At 53.0% G+C, this 13,464-nt stretch overlaps 8 protein-coding genes across 8 annotated transcripts; 4 read left to right on the top strand and 4 right to left on the bottom strand.

The window, feature by feature from the left end:
* Nucleotides 1–2,026: 2,026 nt before the first annotated feature.
* On the bottom strand, nucleotides 2,027–2,509 carry CCOS01_05696 (uncharacterized protein; the record flags this gene model as incomplete). The annotated part of the gene is made up of 1 exon (XM_060453873.1): nucleotides 2,027–2,509. The coding sequence occupies one exon, from the start codon at nucleotides 2,507–2,509 to the stop codon at nucleotides 2,027–2,029; it is 483 nt and encodes a 160-aa protein (XP_060315645.1).
* Nucleotides 2,261–2,560, top strand: CCOS01_05697 (uncharacterized protein; the record flags this gene model as incomplete). Its single annotated transcript, XM_060453874.1, has 1 exon — nucleotides 2,261–2,560. The coding sequence occupies one exon, from the start codon at nucleotides 2,261–2,263 to the stop codon at nucleotides 2,558–2,560; it is 300 nt and encodes a 99-aa protein (XP_060315646.1).
* Nucleotides 2,561–3,549: 989 nt separating this feature from the next.
* CCOS01_05698 (uncharacterized protein) lies at nucleotides 3,550–4,236 on the bottom strand (the record flags this gene model as incomplete). The annotated part of the gene is made up of 1 exon (XM_060453875.1): nucleotides 3,550–4,236. One exon carries the CDS (start codon nucleotides 4,234–4,236, stop codon nucleotides 3,550–3,552), a length of 687 nt encoding a protein of 228 aa, XP_060315647.1.
* An 89-nt stretch (nucleotides 4,237–4,325) lies between these two features.
* Nucleotides 4,326–5,177, bottom strand: CCOS01_05699 (Snf7 family protein; the record flags this gene model as incomplete). The annotated part of the gene is made up of 4 exons (XM_060453876.1): nucleotides 4,326–4,405; nucleotides 4,466–4,671; nucleotides 4,728–4,932; nucleotides 4,994–5,177. The coding sequence occupies 4 exons, from the start codon at nucleotides 5,175–5,177 to the stop codon at nucleotides 4,326–4,328; spliced, it is 675 nt and encodes a 224-aa protein (XP_060315648.1).
* An 854-nt stretch (nucleotides 5,178–6,031) lies between these two features.
* On the top strand, nucleotides 6,032–6,516 carry CCOS01_05700 (uncharacterized protein; the record flags this gene model as incomplete). Its single annotated transcript, XM_060453877.1, has 3 exons — nucleotides 6,032–6,120; nucleotides 6,222–6,294; nucleotides 6,343–6,516. 3 exons carry the CDS (start codon nucleotides 6,032–6,034, stop codon nucleotides 6,514–6,516), a joined length of 336 nt encoding a protein of 111 aa, XP_060315649.1.
* Nucleotides 6,517–7,445: 929 nt separating this feature from the next.
* CCOS01_05701 (uncharacterized protein) lies at nucleotides 7,446–7,961 on the bottom strand (the record flags this gene model as incomplete). Its single annotated transcript, XM_060453878.1, has 3 exons — nucleotides 7,446–7,655; nucleotides 7,737–7,784; nucleotides 7,836–7,961. The coding sequence occupies 3 exons, from the start codon at nucleotides 7,959–7,961 to the stop codon at nucleotides 7,446–7,448; spliced, it is 384 nt and encodes a 127-aa protein (XP_060315650.1).
* Nucleotides 7,962–10,920: 2,959 nt separating this feature from the next.
* On the top strand, nucleotides 10,921–11,646 carry CCOS01_05702 (haloacid dehalogenase; the record flags this gene model as incomplete). Its single annotated transcript, XM_060453879.1, has 1 exon — nucleotides 10,921–11,646. The coding sequence occupies one exon, from the start codon at nucleotides 10,921–10,923 to the stop codon at nucleotides 11,644–11,646; it is 726 nt and encodes a 241-aa protein (XP_060315651.1).
* A 702-nt stretch (nucleotides 11,647–12,348) lies between these two features.
* Nucleotides 12,349–13,460, top strand: CCOS01_05703 (TatD family hydrolase; the record flags this gene model as incomplete). Its single annotated transcript, XM_060453880.1, has 2 exons — nucleotides 12,349–12,423; nucleotides 12,522–13,460. The coding sequence occupies 2 exons, from the start codon at nucleotides 12,349–12,351 to the stop codon at nucleotides 13,458–13,460; spliced, it is 1,014 nt and encodes a 337-aa protein (XP_060315652.1).
* Nucleotides 13,461–13,464: the final 4 nt, after the last annotated feature.

The raw sequence follows: 13,464 nt of genomic DNA on the forward strand, positions 1-13,464 counted from the left end.
GGGGTCCTTGTTTCGCAAAAGTTGATCAATGCTGATCCGGGGAGATGGTCTGATGTTGTCTTTGGCGCACGTGGACGGCTGTCGTTGGCGAGAGATGAGATTGGGGGTTCTTTTCTTGACAAGTTCTCAATTTTCTTGTGATAGTGCGGTGCCCAAGCCGGAGTAAGAAGTTCGAGTCTCTTGGGCTGGTATCGCGAGACTCAAAAGGATGTATTGTGAGGTATCTTGTCGCCTGTGAGACCGTGTTGTGGTGTAAACAACAGACAAAAGTGCAATGGGCAGTTATGACAAGGAAGCAACAGGTTTCTTGTCTCGGCTTGACACTGGATAGAGTTGAGAAATAAGGGACCAAGAGTGACGAGATGCGTCCCGACTACGACCATCCCAGGAGGACACAATTGGGCTAAACTGTGGGAAGAAAAGTAGATTCTCGAGAAGCAGGGGGGAGCTTTCCTAGCAGTGCCAAACATCACAAGCATCACTGGTCTGTAGCAGGGTTCAAGGTGCGGGAGTAAGGGGTCCCTGACACAGGCCTACCCCACGCTGTCCCCACGAATGGAGACAAATTGTGGCAGTCTCAGAGTCCAAGTGATCACTGTCGTGCGTGCTTGAGGGCCATTGGCTCAAGTGAGGCGGAACAAGCACTGGCGCCACGTCGCAATTGGGTTGGACTGGGGAGTGCGGTTTCTGGGTTTTGGGAGCTTGAGTGATGTGATAAATGATGTGACATGAGGCGAGGCAGAGGAACAGAATTGGACCTGGGACATCAGACGGACAAGGAGACAAGGAGGAGGGTTGATGGCTGCCCAACGACGATGCGATTGGAAGCGAGCGACCAGCCCGCATAATGAGACGGGCTCAACCAGGCCGGGCATGAACGTCGGTGATTTTTTCCCGGGATATGTGGTTTACTTTTTGTGGTCTTGTCCCTTTTCGTAGTCTCATAGGGCCGTACCTAAGTCTCAAGATGACATACCGCTACCGCCGTACCGTCGAAGTCCATTGATTCTATCGGATGAGTATTGTCGCTTGACTTTTATCTATAGAAGCCAACATCATTGCGGATGCCATGGGGGAAAGAAGCCTACGGGTCAGTCTTTGCGGTGAGGCATTGGAATAGACCGAGAGACCACAAAACAACAAGGCGCAGCGCCTGTCCACCAATGATCTTCATAAAGCGACGATGGATGGATAGTACTGAGGAGGTCAAATGTATTCGTACTTGGCCTGAAAAGGGCTCGAAAGGGCTTAGGCTCCCCAAGACTCTTCTGAGGACGAGGGAATTTTTTGGGTTCAATGAAGTGTCAATTGTCAAGCATCCCTCCACTCAGCGGCTATGAGCTAATAATTGCTGTGCTGCGCTGGTCGTCGATTTCCGGCCCAGTGCACTCGCACGCATCGGGCGGCCGGAGCAGGGTAGGTCGATGGGCCGGTCCACTAGGGCCAGGCATATCCTTGTATGCACAGGTACTCATCGCGCCTGGCGAGACATAAGGAAACGATTGCCGACGGAAAGGTGGTTCCTGGAACATAGTGGAGGGTAAGCCCAACCTTCTTCCCGTCATTCATGATATTCGAAGAGACTGAGGCTGGGCAAGGGAGAAGCCGCGGTCTGGCTAGAAGTAGTTAGAAGGCGTCGAGAGGCCGTTATGATTGTGCACATGGCCACTCGCTGACCGGCACTTTCCTTCGATAGACGCTCACCGGCGGCTGGCATGTCAATGGTGGGGGTTGGAGTAGAGCGCGGTTTGTTTCTCATCGGCCATTAAACCCCCGGTCAGCGAGGTGCAACGTGGCTCGCCTGGGTGAGGCTCGTCTGTGAAGATCCATGCAGTAGAGGCCCGGACCACGGCTGGCGGGAGGGGCGGATGTGACTGCAGTGACAGTGACAGTAGCACCAGCAGAAGAGTGGTGGATTTGGATTGGGCGACGGCTTGCAACGGGCTGTTTTCTTCGGCTGTCTGCGAGGAAGTAAGGAGCAACGTCGGCGTGCAAATGCGAGGAATACAATGCCGCGATGACCATGTCATGTCAGCAAAGCGTCTTCCGTGGAACCACTTGCTGTGCCATCTAATGTAACCGCCGAATGGAGTGTTCGGGCGAAAATTTTGGTGAGAGGGAGTTGGTAAGGTGGGCGGAGGTTGGGCCGACGTCGATATGGGATGGGACGGGATGGCATGGCTCCTCCCGAGGTCAGTGTCTGAGAGGTGCAGTAGCCCAGTCTAGCCCGAGGAGATGCGTACATAGGTTGTGTGCCGCAATGATGGCGTCGGTGCGATTGGTGCCCTGCAAGAACCCGACTTGGTCCGACTACATGCCACTGGGCATAAGAGAAAGAATCAATGGGGCCGTACACGAGTCGGCGGTTGGGCGCTGGGAGGGCGGCAGGCAGCATGGCTGGTGGTATTGGGCGGACCTGAGGACCGATGATCGAAGACTGGTGACCGATGGAAAGAATGGGTTGGCAGCATCTGGGCTGGGGAAGCATCGAGGTTGCGAGGGAAGCCATCGCGATTCCGAGGCTGATACGTATACTGATATTACCAGGAAGGTCAAGTAATCGTCGGGTACATGGTCGTGAATTGAACCAGCTGTTGATCGGTGTCGTGGACTGTCACAACGGGCGCTCAATTGCGGTGGATAAGGCTCATCGTCGATTGTTTTGTTGTTTATGCGAAAGAAGACCCATCCATGAAAATGTTTGCAGGAGGCGGAAGAGGGAAGACCAAGGGAAGAAATTGAGTTGGCAGTCCTGACTCCTGACCCGAGCTTTTGCCAGGAAGATGGTTTCACTTTCTTCGGTAAGGAAGCATTGGTCGCCGTCACGTCACAGCCAGCGTGTTGGGAATGACGTTGCTACACTACCTTAATAAGAGTCACTAACGTGCCTGCTCTCACCGCTGGGAATTTCGGTGTAGCATGTGGCAGGCGCCAACACCTGCAACTTTACAGTGCCTGCCCTGGCCATTGATACCTCACGAGCCCACTTAGGTAAGCCCCAGCACCCTGGTAGAACCCGAACAACCAACGACCGGCCTTGAGGCCTGACTCTTTGAGTTGGCGCATTCCAAGGTTTGGCTCTCAGAAAAAGTTGTGAAGCCTGTCCATAGGTGCTCAAATAAGCCGCGTATGTGGGACTCGATAAGAAGCATGTATCGGTGTCCCCGTCACAGCCCAATATTGTAGGCAAATTCGCCATGACGGTGATGGAAAATACTTTCAAAGCATCTCGAAAAAAATCCACTCTTCCGGCCCTCTATATTCTCATTGTGCTGGGCCTTCGAAGGCTCTCCTGACAGCCCAACCGCCCTAAATTTCTGGTACTTCCATCCGCAAGACACCGCAGAAAACTCCGGTGCCCGTTGACCGAGCTTGCATTGATCGTGTAAGAAAGCCTCATTTGACCTCTTACGATGACCCAGCCCACATCGTGATCACAATGATAAGGTCCCGGGTTCACATCAAAGATCCTGTCCATAAGTCCATAGAATTACATGAGTCGGAAAGAGGCAGCCGAGTGCCCCGCAGAATCGACACCCGCCACCTACCTCAACACAGCAGGTCCGTAACAGTGCCACGGAGGGCAGAGTGATCGTGGGCCACCAGTACTCCGGCTCGCGATCGGTCACTCCTGACGACTGGCGGTGTGCCGAGACACGTGAGGAATGGCTCCTGTCCCGGTCCCGGTCCGGTGGGGACCTCTTTGAGACAGCGAACTTGGCACTGCCGGTGGGCCGGCGACAGCATGTCTCGCCCGCTTCTCGCCCGTTTGCTCACCGAACTACACATCGCTCCAACGCGGCAGCGCTTCCGATGCATTAGTCCCCACGTATCTTGTCTTGTCCGGCAAGGGAAAAGGCGCCAGTGCTGCAATAGCTTCTCAACAACAATCAATATGTCTTCTATGAAAAAAGTGAGGTGTGCGTAGTACTCGTAGACTGTAAAAAGTGCCACTCCAGCAAACCAGAAAAGCTTGTCAAACTCCCTCCCATCAGCTTCCGCAACCGCGAGATTCCTATCGAATGGCACCCACGTAACCCAAAACGCCAACGCCAGTAGACAGGTCTGAGAAAGAGGGGCAGGTAGCTGAGAAACATGTGAAAGAGGACCGCTTCGGAGTCGTATCCGTTGTTGGTAGTGAGCATGTTCGTGTATATCGAGTGTGTCGTACGGTATCCACTTCTCTGGGCAGCTGTGATGTTCGACCTGCTTATCCCATCGCGCCGCAATTCTCATGCAAAGCCTCTAGAAGCTCCATCCCGAACCAGGAATGCTATGCCATCGTTCTCGGCCATCCCCACAGGATCGCCTCACACCTGACTCCTTTACATGGCCATCTCCGCCTGCAGCTTGCGGAGCTCGGCCTCTTCGTCGTCCTCTTCGACAGCTTGCGCCTTGCCTTTGACTGAATTATCACGTCAGTACATCACTCTTATCATGATCTCAGAACGTGGGATCTCCTTACTTGGTCCGTTCGCGGCGGCAGGCATCTGGTGAACGCGGTCTGACACAGGCACAGTGCCAGTGCCCACCATTTGCTCGTCCAAAGCCTCCTGCTGCATTTGATCCAGCTCATCCTCCAGGTCCTCGTCGATAATGTTATCGGTCTGGCCCGTTGTGATAGCGTTGACAATTTCCTCGCTAAGCGCATTTTGTTCGCGGAGATCCTCCCTGTTCTCGTAGTCAGCATTTGTCTTTCGCACTGGCTTACAACCTTCGAAACGTACATTGTTTGGTCCACCTTGTCCACGGTGAGCTTGCCGTGAATACCCTTCATGGCCTGGCCAGCCTTCTCCATCGCCAACAGCGTCTCGCGGTTGATATTCGCCGACTCGATAGCGTTGATTTGGGACTCGAGTGTCGTGATTTGCGAAATAGTCTGTTCGAGGCTGTGTTCGTGGCCCTTCTTGCGACGCAAGGCAGCCTTTGCGGCTATTACGATATCCCGTCAGCATCTAGTCTCCCCACAGTCTCGATTGCTCAGATAAGTTACCGTTCTTGTTTGTGTTGACGTTCTTCCTCGCAATAGTATCTTGTTCGTCCATCAACGTTTGAAGATGCTTCTCTCTCTTTTGCAGCATATCAAGCTGGACCCTAAGGCCGAGGATTGCATCTTTGGCATCGTTCTTCTTCTTGGCGCCACCACCACCGCCAAACCAGCCCCAGACGCCAGACATGATCAGAGGTGTTGAAGTTTCGGGTTTGCTAGTATTAATCGAGTAAATCGAATGGATTCCGGTCGTTTATGAGGTTGTGCGCAGGCAGCGATCGTTTGAAGGCAGCCGTATTCCGGGGTTGCGTGGCACTCGACCGAAGTTTGATGGCGGGGTACCGAAACGGGAAACAAGCGGGCACTCGTCGTCGTCAACGAGCTGCAAATTTAGCGAAGGCCTACTGATAGGCGGAGTTGCCAGTAATTTCTAAATCACGCGACGAACACCCGCGGCTCGCTCAAGTCAAGTTGTCGCCAAGTTGATAGTTGGAAGGCTGATAGATAGAGTCAGATAGGTAGTCGGTAGGTAGGTATGATGCAAGCTCCCGACTGGCTCAGCGACGCCGTTTAGTGGGCAAGCGATGACGGCGGTTGTGCCCAGCAACAGCGCTGCCGCCTGATTTAGCCGCGGTTCAGCCGATCATGTGAGACGCCCGCGTGACAGGCCACCTTGGTGGTGACTTCCAAGGTTGATCCAGATAAGACATATCTTATCACCGATAAGTACCTTACCTAAGGTACCTAGAGTGCACGCGGCCCAGTGACCAAAGTTGCAGCCGCCAGCAGCTGTCGCCATTCACCGTTCCCTTCCGCCTCAGTGAGTAATTCGTACCTACCTTTATATCGTATAGGAAGGTAGCCGGGGAAACTACAAAGTTGATTTCACGCACAACGTCCTTCAGACATACACTACCCGGCAGCCTCAGATGATCGTTGTCTAAATCACTTCATCCACAACCTGACTGGAACTTACCTTCGACTTGGCCAAGCAGTGATGCATATTGTTCGAGGCCTGAGCAACTAACAATCACCTAAGCCATGTCTAGAGGCCCGCTGCCTTCTCAGCTTTGTCTCTTGTCAGACTTGCCGGCTCGACCACAGGGCGATAAGGTCAGATTTCTCGGGTGGTAAGTTTTGATATTTTTCGCCCACTTCTGACTTTGATCGATGATTCGCTCTCGTCCTATGTCAAAAGTCGTCCGTTGGTAACCATACTAATTGCCATCAGTGTAACTGCGTACTCGACGCAATCAGCTGTGCTCACGCTAGAGCATAGGTTCCCCAAAGGATCCGATATCAGTGTATTGGTTGACATTCAACTCTTACTCAGTACCATGACTTCAAACCAGACACGCATCGGCGAGTGGGTAAATGTGGTTGGCTATCTCACGCCCGCTCCCCCGGGAACGCGGGCCAAAGGGACGACCCGTGAACCACGTATAGCCGCCGTCCAGGCAATCATGCTCTGGCCCGCTGGCCCTCTCAACCTTCAGCGATACGAAGCTTCCTTCGCAACAACTTGAAGTAGAGTCTAGATGAATCCATGCCACCCGTTGGGGAAGACGAGGCACACCATCTACTACCATAAGCTGCCGCCTGACCTGAGAGGAAGCGGACATTGGCTTCGGTAACAATGTAGGCAGACGTGTCATGCTCACTACCGCACCCAGGCTCCCGTGTCTCGTCCAATTCGTCACGCATGCCACGAACCAACAGGTATGGATAAGAGATCTTACAATGGGACTGAAGATGGGCTTTTCTTTCAGCATTCGCGACCGAGCACGGTCCGATCATCATGTCAGCCACGCCATCCTGTCAAAGGTTTCCATTGAACAAACATTCTCGGCCCGCATGAATGTGCTACTAGCTCACAGCGACGATTTGGTCCGGTATAAATGCACCTTGTCTATTCTGGAAGGCAAGCACACGCCAATTAGGTATCTGGTTGAGGAAACGCGTGCTCATGGCATCCGCTGGCGCTGCACTCTGATGCGCGCCTCTTGCAACAATTCCGCATACACATACCAAAAAGGAGCAGCGCGTAAAGAACCTCGGAGATTTTGCTGTTACCATTGGACCCCCCCAAAAAAATGCCAGATGGCAGACTGCTGCTGGGTGATTTCGGGACACATACTCTTCTCGTCCCAATCAAACAAAAATCTGGTTATAATACTGCTTCGTTTCGCCTGACGCCCATCCAGTCAAAAGAACGAGTGTTTGGTCGGGTCCACCGTTTGCTGCGGCCACCAGGCCACACAACTCGACCCCCCTCACAAGAGACGCGACCTTTTGCGCATGCCTCGAATCATCGAATCCCACAAATTCCTTCCGTATGCATGAAAGGGCTAACCCGACCGCCTGCAACGCCTTAATATTCAAATGCCTAGATCCAAAGACCTGGCCCAATGCGAGATCTCATTCACCACAGTCGACTCCACCGATCCACCCGACTTCACTCCCGCCGCCTGTCGTCGTAACGTCGATGTCGCTCGTGGCTTCGGTGTGCGTCATGTCTCCTTTTTGACGAGTCGTTTGACCCTCGGGATATCACCACCGGCTGATGCAACGGTCTTTTGAGGGGCTTGTCTGCTTCTTGGGCTCTAATGGCCGCCTGGCGCTCCCATACTTCTTTGGACTTCCTACAGATATCGTCGATCTGCTCCTATATGCAGAGACGATGATCAGCAAATTCTGCACCGCTGAAGAACAAAAGATGGGGGAAAGAACCAAGCGGCAAGCTCACATCTGTCAAGCAAGGGCCTGGAGTGGTGATGAGGAATCCATCTTCTCCCTGTAGGTGCTGTGAGAGGCGTCTCAGTCATCGTGAATGAGATATTCACACCTCATTTGTGTACGGCCTGACCGTTGCATCTGGCCCGAGATAATAGGGAAGCTCTTGAGTGATGATCTTCTTGTGAATATCCAACCGGGGAATCCAGTATCTGTTCATCTCTGTTGACGAAGGCATGGCAGATGTTTGGGCATGGAAAATATGAGCTGTCTGCCTGAGCGCATTGAACGAGCAAGATGGCGCAAGTCATCGTGAAATATTGGCGATCAGGAGGAAGAACAAGGTATTTATCTTCGCCAACAATACGATGATTCGGGGTGCCAATCCTCGTACGCTGCAACGGAGTCGATATTACGAGTTCCCCAGGCATGTTATTGCACCAAGCAAGACAAAAGGAGCACTTTGTCTTGCCTTTTCGGCACAGCTCTTGTCGGTATCCTCACCGCTCCGGCTTCTCAGTCGTCAGAACCTGCCTCTACAAGGCCTGCATGCAAGGACAGACGCCACATACGGCCTTTGCAATGTCGGTTCTCACCAGGGTGGGAACCCATCCATCTGGGTGTGTTCCACCTTACAGGTTGGGGGTGGTGAGCCTGCAGGAGATAGGCAAAGTGAGGCGGACGGCGGCAACCCCATGACGGTTCGCCTCACACGTCCGCAATAATCCCGCCACCTGCAACCACGAATCACCGTCGGAAGTCGCTATATGCGTCGGAACGACCTTAATCGAGTCTTTTGATTCTCTCTCTACTGCACGCCCTTTTTCGAATGGAGTTTCTGTTGGCCATCATTCGCCAGTCACTTCTCGACTATGGATCAATTCGCTGCGAGATCCAGTGACGGGACTAGGCTGCAGTTTCTGCAGGTCCATCTCATCGCCATCTTCGTTTCCGGACATGCTGGAATGGGACCTACCCTCGTGGCTTCCTGGCAAATTCAGCTTCCTCCATGGATGAACCCTGGTGGGTAAGGTAAGGCGTCGGTGATTTCTAGCAGCCAAGCGGTGCAGATCATGTCGATCGCCGCTCGCGACTTCGAGGCGAGCATGCGGGGATGGCGAGTGTCTGCCAGTCATTGCTGACCAGGGTTTCTTATATATCTAGGATCTCGAGTTCTTCAACGATCCAGATGAACCCTGGACCCTTCCCTTTTCTGTTGGTCCCGGATTTTTGGAACACAAGGCTGCTGCGATCGTCGCCGTCAACACCAGATTCGTCGGCGCTGAAACTGCCGGTGAACAGTAATCATAAACAAGTCATCATTTCGACAATACAGCCTTCAAGTTGCTGTAAAGCTGTGTGCACGATGATTTTCCAATCGAATCACACAGCTTCCGACCGTACCGATCGTAACACTATCCAGCATTATCGGTATAAAAAATGCGTCAACGGGGAACTAGAGAGCCCTTCCAGTACTTGACAGCCGAATACGAGGCTTTCCGGCCGGGCATGGCATAAGCCCGAAGATCGTTATAAGTCGTCTCCCTGCCCAGGATGGTCGATCTCTGAATCCTACGAAGAGGGGTTGGCCATCAGCCGTAGTGCCAGACGACTCTCTAGATCAACATGCCCGAGCCTGGCGACAAGGCGAGGAGCTGGTGTTGGCTCTTCTCCATCATACGATAATGCGGGCAGCATAGCATTGCACACCGAACAATGCGACGTCGTGCCAAGGACATGCTGGGAGATCCACTCTGCAGTACCCAAATAGGTTGATGCGACCCTTCTTGACATATTCCCAAGGCGTTCTTCAAGTTGAGGCTCGTCGCGCAGACAGGACAATTGGATGTGCTCGCCAAACAGGCACCAGTGTTTGGAGGCATCGAGGCTGCAGTTGACTGTCAGCCAAGGTTGAGCAGTGCTCTGAAGCATTTCTGACTGCTCATAGTATCTATGCAGCTTTGGTTAGACAGTGTTACACATGACCTGAGAGCTTGGGCTCGATGAGCCTTACTTTTGCTCGCGCGACGTCAAGATTGACCCAATGTCCGTGGGTTGGTTGAGCCGCAGGGTCCAACTTACAAGGGCTTGTCCTTCTTCGATTGTTGGTCTGTGTGATCTTTCAGTGCAAGCAAAGTGGTGCACCTCATTGAAACAACTAGTTTGCGGGATGCAATGGTACCAATCCTCATTGGTTCCTCAATCTTTTGACGACGTCCCATTTTTCCACATACACGCAAAAACACATCTCGTTTCCGAACTCTAGGAGTGTCTGGACATGGAGGGAAAACGTCCCGGCGCAACCTGCGACCTCGCTGGTATCTGGAGGCTGAGGTGCTAACCAGAGCTTCTGCGCTTGAGGGAGTGCTACATTCAATCACGACGTTTAGATGTAAGGAAGTAACACTGTCGCTGGTTGTCAGTCGCCGTGTAAAATTGCTGTACAATAAAGTCGCAAGAACCTTGAACGTAGCACATATCTTGATATTCATCCCCCGGCATAAGCCGAACTCAAGGATTGCAGGCAGAAACCGCATTGCGATACTGATACCAAACAAATTACCCGATCGAAACTACCAGTGACAGGGCATTCCGCAACGTAGGGTTGCTTGTTAGCTCAGTCGTAATTTGACCAGCTCTTACATGGCTTTTAGACGTATTTGATCTCCTCGTGGGCAAAGGCTTGATCAGTAATTTCGTCACTCCTGAACCAGCAGCACGCAAGTCAGTGCAATCGAAGAACTCGGTTCTCCAGGTCTAAGTCCAGCCGTCTTACGCGGCGGTAGGCTGAAGCGGTGCCGGTCACATCCGGTCACCGGGCCGGTGCCGCGACTCCACCCAACGCCATTGTCCAATCGGGCCGGACTGCGATCCGGACGGAGCGGTGGGCCGTGTCCTCGCCTTCACTTTCCGACTGACATGATGACATCGCGCGCCCTTGCGAGGTGGAGGCTACTTGCGTGTCGATAGCTTCATGCCCATAGCAGAAGACTGGCCAGTAAATGTTATTTTTTCAAAGTGCAGATAGAGCCGGTCTGTGGAATCCGGCGAAAGTTGGTAAATATAAAAAGAGAGTTGCACTTTGGGGTTCAGCAGTCTATCAATTAAACACCGCCGATCAGGTTTGACCCCGCACAAGTACGCCCAAAAGATTGAATCCTATCAACAATAACAATAATACCAAAATCCATTCCACCATGACCAGCCTCAAAGACTTCCGCGTCCTAACCTTTGACGTCTATGGCACATTGATCGACTGGGAAACAGGCGCCCTAACAGCTCTTCAACCCCTCCTAGACGCGAACAACCGCACCGACTTCACCCGCAAGCACCTCCTGGACACCTACCACGAATGCGAAGCCGCGCAACAGGCCCGAACCCCAGACCTCCCCTACGCCCAGCTCCTCACCACGATCCACCCCCAAATCGCTGCTAAGCTCGGCCTCGCATCCCCGCCCCCGTCCGCCGAAGCCTCAAAGGCATTTGGCGACTCCGTCGGCTCCTGGCCCGCGTTCCCGGACACGGTCGACGCCCTCCGCCGGCTGGGCAAGTACTACAAGCTCGTCGTCCTCTCCAACGTCGACCGGGACTCGTTTGCGCTCAGCAACGCGGGGCCGCTGGCGGGCGTGCCGTTTGATCTTGTTGTCACGGCGCAGGATGTCGGTTCGTATAAGCCCGACCAGCGCAACTTTACGTATATGCTGCGCGAGGTGAAGGAGAGGTTTGGGGTTGAGAAGGAGCAGGTGCTGCAGACGGCGCAGAGTCAGTTCCATGATCACCATCCGGCCAAGGAGGCCGGTATCAAGTCGTCTTGGATTGTGAGGCCTGGGGCGGTGATGGGGAATAGGGATCGCGAGGTGTTTGATTGGAAGTTTGATACGTTGGGGGAGATGGCTGATGCGCTTGAGAAGGAATTGGCTTGAAGCGGGATCTATGTATACATTGTATGACAGGATGTTCTATTTAATGCCATGTTCAAGTGCCGTCCTACGCGAGATGTCCTACGCGAGATGGACTATCTACTACTTGGGTTTTGACATCTTGAAGCGTTGCGCCACTATGAAGTTGCAACAACGTACGCAGGAGGAATAGGCTCCATGAGCTCAATACCTTATCTTACTCCTCAATCTAGCCACAGTCTCTTGATCGTCTCATTAGAATCTATCAAAGTTTGTTATGAAATACATATACAGTGTCTCAACTGCTGCAACAATCATGCTTTTCTTGTGCGAATCACTCCAAAACGATACGAGAAACTTGCACGCCAAAAACCAAAGCAGGATCAAGATAAGATGCGAAAGAGACATGTGGAACAAAGACTAGTCCAATAAATCATAAGTTAGGAAAATGCTTATACTCATCATCTGGAGGTAATTCGTTGCAGGTCCCAGAGCCGAAAGCCGGTCCGGCCGAGACCGGCCCCGCCAAGCCATCGGGTCCACTAGCCTATCTCCCACCGAAGCGGGGGGAACACGGGGGAATCCCAGGAGGGACTAAGAGAAACACCTCCTAGCTAGCAAAACATATCAATGGGATCGCTTAACGCTCAGTCGAAGCCTCTGATATAGTCAGGATAAATCACAATTCAACCTGTAATTTTCCAATAAGTCATAACACTCATAGTCATGACGTCGGACCTGCTTGCCGGCTTCCCGGCAAACGCACCCCCCAAACCCAAGACCAAACTTCGATTCGCAGATGTAAGTTCACGAGCCCCAAAGCCCCCATCACGAAACTACATGCGATTGTTATCTGCCTACATCATGACTTCAAGTTAAATCTCACACACCAACACTAGGTCGCAGTGACAGCAACAGCAAAAGATTTCGCCGGCTTCTACAGGGGAAAACAATACCACCAACCAGACTTTGACGCCGTCCTCGACCGCGCCTCGGCCGCAGGCGTCGACAAGGTGATGCTCACGGGCATGTTCCTCAGCGACGCAGCCAAGAATCTCTCCATTGCCAGATCGCGGCCAGCGGGGACGTGTTTCGTGACGATTGGCATCCATCCGTATCACGCCGCAGAGCCCGATGCTGAAGAAGATGGCGGCGAGGAAGGTCATTTCAAAAAATTAGCGGAGGTCGTCCGCGAAACGTTGAGCTCCACATCGGAAGGCAATCCATCGCCGTTGGCTGCGTTTGGCGAGTTGGGGCTGGACTATGACCGCCTGAACCACGCGTCCAAGGAGGCGCAGATTCGTACTTTTAAGCGGCAGTTGGACCTTTTTGTCGAGGAAAAGCTGGATTTGCCCCTGTTTCTCCATTGTCGCGCTGCGTACGATGACTTCGTGGAGATCATCAAGCTATACCTCCCTAACCTCCCCCGCCGCGGGCTGGTACACTCCTTTGTGGGCGCCTCGGCTCAGATGAGAACCCTGGTGGAGCTCGGCTTCGACGTCAGTGTCAACGGCTTCAGCTTCCAGGACAGGGAAAGCTTAGAGATGGTGCGCGATATTCCGTTGGAGCGCTTACAAATCGAGACGGATGCACCGTGGGGTGAGATACCGGCGGGCTCGGAGGTGGCGAAGAGGTATCTTGGTAACGCGTCGGCTTTGCCGCAGAGCAAGAAGAAGGACAAGTTCGAGTTGGGTCTCATGGTGAAGGGGAGAAATGAGAGTTGTACCATGGACAGGGTGGCTTTTGTCGTGGCGGGGCTCAAGGGGTTGAGTGTGGATGAAGTTGCTGATGCGGCCTGGAGAAACAGTGTCAAGATGTTTGGATTTGGCGAAAGCTAACACA

This window comes from Colletotrichum costaricense, assembly GCF_030867565.1.
Source record: "Colletotrichum costaricense strain IMI 309622 chromosome Unknown Scaffold_5.1, whole genome shotgun sequence".
Taxonomy (NCBI): Eukaryota; Fungi; Ascomycota; class Sordariomycetes; order Glomerellales; family Glomerellaceae; genus Colletotrichum; species Colletotrichum costaricense.